The sequence below is a fragment of the Agrilus planipennis genome, unplaced genomic scaffold (genome assembly GCF_000699045.2).
Source record: "Agrilus planipennis isolate EAB-ADULT unplaced genomic scaffold, Apla_2.0 scaffold95, whole genome shotgun sequence".
In the NCBI taxonomy this organism is placed as follows: domain Eukaryota; kingdom Metazoa; phylum Arthropoda; class Insecta; order Coleoptera; family Buprestidae; genus Agrilus; species Agrilus planipennis.
In genome coordinates this window covers 556,938-562,124 of record NW_020438861.1, presented here as the reverse complement: position 1 = coordinate 562,124, position 5,187 = coordinate 556,938, and the positions used below count along the sequence as shown (strand labels likewise).

The window sequence follows — 5,187 nt, the reverse complement described above, 5'->3', positions numbered from 1 at the left end:
GTGACCTCAAATTCGGCTGTATACCAGATGACTTGGCTGGAGAAGATTATGTTACCAACATCCGAAGAAAGCTTAACGATATTCACGAGTCGGTTCGTCTGCATGCGCAGATTGCTAGTGACAGGATTAAGGAAAAGTACGACATCAGGCCTACAGCAGGTGGTTACTAAACTGGAGATCTTGTTTGGTTGTATAATCCTCGTCGTCGCCGTGGACTATCACCTAAGTTCCAACAGAATTGGGAAGGACCCTATGAGATAGTGAAGAGGATTAACGACGTGATCTACCGAATTAAGAAAACTCCAAATGAGAAGCCGAAGGTAGTCCATTTTAATCGCTTGGCTCCATTCGCCGGTGCAAATGAAGTGGAGGCGCGGGCCAGATTATTAAGAACTATTCCTTCCGAGCCCCCATTCGAAGAGTTCATGAAGGAAGGCCCCCATGTTAACAGGAGATTTGGAGTGACGCAAGAAATCCGACGAGACCTCTTTGCTATATCCAAGGAATATTCTCTGGCCCACTGCGTTTCAAAGGATCTCAGAATGAGCCGTAGTATCGGGGCCGAGCTCAAACGCAGATTTGGCGGTTTGGAACATCTTGAAGACCAAGTACAGAAGGGAAAAAGACTGTTGTGCTTGCCTGACGGACGATGCAATATCTATTACCTGGTAACTAAAGGAAGATGCTCTGATAACCCAACTTATAGGGAAGAAAAAGTAGCGAAAGAGCAAATATAAAGATAGGAGACGAAAAATTAGAAGAAGTGGTTCATTTTCGGTAACTAGGAAGTCAGATAAAGAACTTTTGTATTTCTAATGTAATAAGAGTGTATAACTTAATTTGCTCTGCATGTCTTTTTACGAACGATAAGTTGGTTAAGTAAGAACTGCCTTTAGAAAAAAATCAGTAAATACTGAAATATATGCCGGTAAAGGCTTTTAAAAATGCTAATATTTATATATTTCTACAGAAAATAAGTTTATGGGAGTAAATGTAAAGTCAAGAAAGGGAAAGTCAAAAATTGTACTGTTAAACGTACTTGAATGACTTGCTTTACATTCGGAGTTTTCAAATTCATTTGTTTAAGTAAATGACGATGTTTCTTTATTATAGTTTTATAACTGCATTCTACTATAGAGATAATTCCTTATTAACTTACCTTTTAATATTTTTCTGTTTTGGTAACTGTGCTTCGTTTATTTCTTTCAGTTTTCATGGCAAACTCTTTTTTATTATATTATACACTGTTATTATATATGGTTTATTTATAACAAAATGCTACATGTAATTATCGTTACTTTAGTCAAACACCACCTAAGCTAATAATAGCAAACGTATTCTCTTCCTTATTTAAACGAATTTGAAATTAAATCAGTCCTTTTTGTTTATACGGCTAGAATGCGCTACGTCGTTTTAATGTTGCCGGGAAAAAGTTGATAACTATTAATATTCTTAACACATTGAAATGAATTACAACTATAGTGAAACTTTACCGAATGGAATGACAATAACTTATGTATGGTTTCTTTAACTTTTAAAAGCGATTGTAAGGACGAGGGGCGCGGCCTCTGCTTCTTCGGGCTACTCTGGGAGAGAATTGGGATTGGTTACCACCTCTGTTTGTGGGACCTCGCTGTTGTTGGCCACCGTGATCTACTTAAAAAAAAAAAAGAAATATGATTACACTATAGAACTTTAAAAGTGTTTCGCACCGGTTCACGACAGAAACTTAACATTGTAAATAGTTCAGAATGAAAGTTCTCAGATAAACTGTTATTTTCTTTTGGATTACTTATCCGTTTATTACAGAACGAAAACTAATTTATAAGTTAATTTAGTGATTTACATATTCTAAACAATTTAAGTGATGTATAAAAACGCAGTGCAGTTTTTAATATTAGCCTAAAAATAAGTAACGTTTTTTTAAAAAAAACTTTCTAATAGCATTAAATTATAGTTGAAACAAAAATACTGGTATGCAAGGGAATCAATCGAAATGTTGTATTACACGCGAATAATGAGGATACCGTGGATAGAGAAGGTTAGAAATGAAGAGATATTAGAAATAATAGAAGAGAACTATGGAAGTGAAAAAGAAAAGGGCCAACTTATCTCGCCTAGGGTACCTTCACAGGCATAAAAAGCTAATCAGACATATTAGAAGTAGAAACAGAAGTTAAGAGGAGTAGAGATAGACCTAAATTAGATTAGTGTTCGTAAATAGTTAAGGATGTGGGATGTTCTAGTTTTAGAGAAATGCGAAGATTAGCTCAGGATAGGAAAAGGTGGAGGTGCGTGTTCAACCAATCATAGGACCGACGATTCTATGATTATAAAGTATTAATTGTTAATATGTATATTCCAAGGTATACAATGAAATAGATTATCCAACAAGAATATTATGGTTTTGATTCCAAAATAATAAATACATAATAACAGTAATGGACCATCATACTGTCTAAAATACCTATTATAAACAAGATGCAATGTAGTCCACAAATAACCTACAGTGAGCTTGTAAATCTTATTTGATACAATGTTTGGTATTTTATAGATAGACAAACAAATTTACAGGGTCGGCTTAATTTAGTTGGTGTAATTGTACGAATAGTCACCTCTCTACATATATCGTTTAAGTTATATTTTCGTTGTAACTATTGTTGTCGTTGTTTTTGTTAGTATTATTGTTGTTTTTATTGTTATTTTTGTTGTTAACTTTCAACGAAATGGTCCAAGAAGTTTTAAATTCTCAGAGTAGAAAACTTGTTTGGAATGTTATTAATTATTTTCAAAGAAAGAAACAAATAGAGAAAACATCTCCGTTACAAACATAGCGGCGGAGGTTTTGAACATTAGTTGCAGAACCATATCCCGGATACTGAAAAGAAGGTGGAACTTTTAATTTAAAAACAGATGTAAGTATTATTTTGTAAAAAAATATTTTTGTGAAATTAAAAATAAACAATAACGCATTCATTCTTTCTCATCAATGCTGACTATTTTTGAAGTCGATTGACCTCCTCTAATTCGAGATAAACTGAATTAATATTTTTAGATTAGTGGGTATGTATGAATACAGACTCATTCAATCTGTTTTGATGTACAATCGAAATTATATAAATATTATTGCATTGAATTATCTTAGATCTTACAATAACTTTTTCACCATACTGTAGCACGACTACTACCTTAAGCCGATCCTATAAATTTGCTCATTTAATGTAGGTACAGACAACAAGACAAGCACGTTTTCAACCGTCTCATTCTATTCTATTGATTCTTATGAAACGTAGGCGCAGGCCTCTAAGCAGCTGTGGAGGAGGCGTGTCTAGAGAATAAAGACAGGATATCCTCCGTTTGCAAGAACGAGAAAAGCGATATGCCTTTAGTGTGCACTATTTACTGGGGACTTTGCCTTCTTATTTCGACTATACTATACCTCTTATAAGCTCCGCACTTATTTTAGTTACATCCTACATTTTGTAATGGTTTTATATGAAACATTTTGTTAATAAATTTAAAATTAAACAAAACCTATTACAATAAATTAGATTAGGTACCTATATAAATTTTAGACTGTAACTGTTATACTGTTACCCGCCGAATATATAATTAAAATTGGTGGTATTATGAATATTTAATGATTGACGTCTTTTTAGATAAAATAATTTTAACAAGAAAAATACCTTGATTACGCGTAGAGATTCTTTGTTGGTCACCCCAAACGATAGAAGTAGGACCAGTTCTAGATAAACCTCCTCGCACTAAACCATGCCTCACTGAACGTCTGGCCACTCCTTGTCCACGTTGTACCATTCCTCTTGAACGAGTGTTAGTACTGGGAGATGCTTCAGCCTCTCTACCTTCGTCCTCTCCTTCTTCCGAGGTGGGAGGTTTTTCTCCTTCTGAACTCACCTATTTAATATACAGTATTGTATTTATTTACTTTTATTGTATTTGTTTAACTAGGTGTATCGTATTCATAGAAACGCCGACAGGTGTATAAAGCCTTCATAAATGATTGAGAGCCACGTGACCCCTTGACCGATAGTGTATTTGTTAATTTGGCCTCTTTGGTTATTGAAAACATTGTTGTCTGTCAATTATTATTCAGTGTCGTCTTTTGGCTATTTATTCAAGAAAATAAAATACTGATTCTTGCCTATCTGCCTCTCTTATTAATTTTAATTTATTTCTATTTCATATGACACTACTAAACATTTTAGAATACAGGTACTGTGTATGCTCTACGGGGTATATATTATGTTTAATTATCTCATTAGCAATAATTACAGCCTTTCCTTCTATCCGTTTATTTGGGAAAATACTGTTATGGTATTCTCGTACTATTCGCTAATAGCATGAGGGTGCTGCTGCTGGTATATTTGGGTATAGAGCAGTTAATCTGGGTATTATGTAATTTTGTAGTTGGTCTAAATAGATGAAACAGCTAAAATTCGATGCAGAGTTTAAGAAGGTAATAAAAAATAATAGGTGTTATCGGTTGAAAAAATAAAGTCGGTGGTGTTTGCTAACTTTTTCGCCACTTTATATGCATAAATTTACCATGAAAAAATCCGCAACCAAAAATAAACATCGACCTGTCCGAGCGTTTTCCAAAAAACAACAAACTCCTGAATTTTAAATGAATTTGTTCCAACCCACACGTCCTTACTGTATATAAAAATTCTATAGCACTGTTTTTTGCACTTCATTTATAAATTCCTTTTCTTTTCAATAGTATGGCACACGCTATATTAGTAGCGAGTAAGTAGAGCACGCAATATATCGGCACCCATTTTAGTTATTTTGGCATTTAATAAAATACCTACAGCTTTTTCTAATTTTTTAACGCTGCCAATGGAATTTATCAGAAATCGTTTTAGAGTTATTTGAATTAAATTTGTGCATCTTGTATTGTTAGTTGCATATACACGGAAGTCACGTGGCTGTTGGTCGTTTATGAATGCACTGTACATCCTAGCAAGCGCATACAAAATAAAAATCATAGAATAAATAAAACTATTACTCTAACTAGCCTACATACAAAAGTTAATGGTTTTAAAATAATATTGTGTTATAAAGTATGGTGATATATATTAACTAAATTAACATGCAAAGATATATCAAATAACAAAATTTAGATATCTTCTAATTCTAGTTTAATGTCATTTTTATTTTGTATGC

At 33.5% G+C, this 5,187-nt stretch overlaps 1 protein-coding gene across 2 annotated transcripts in view; it reads right to left on the bottom strand.

Annotated features, from left to right (window-relative positions):
- Window positions 1–1,245: 1,245 nt before the first annotated feature.
- Window positions 1,246–5,187, bottom strand: part of LOC108735916 (nucleoprotein TPR) — a 28,334-nt gene continuing 24,392 nt past the window's right edge. For both annotated transcript variants that reach the window (XM_018468136.2, XM_018468138.2), the window contains exons 17-18: window positions 3,687–3,915; window positions 1,246–1,656 (exon numbers count right to left, since the gene is read on the bottom strand). In XM_018468136.2, the coding sequence (XP_018323638.1) occupies window positions 1,535–1,656; window positions 3,687–3,915 (351 nt within the window). In that variant the 3' untranslated portion in view covers window positions 1,246–1,534. The remainder of the gene's footprint in view (window positions 1,657–3,686; window positions 3,916–5,187) is intronic.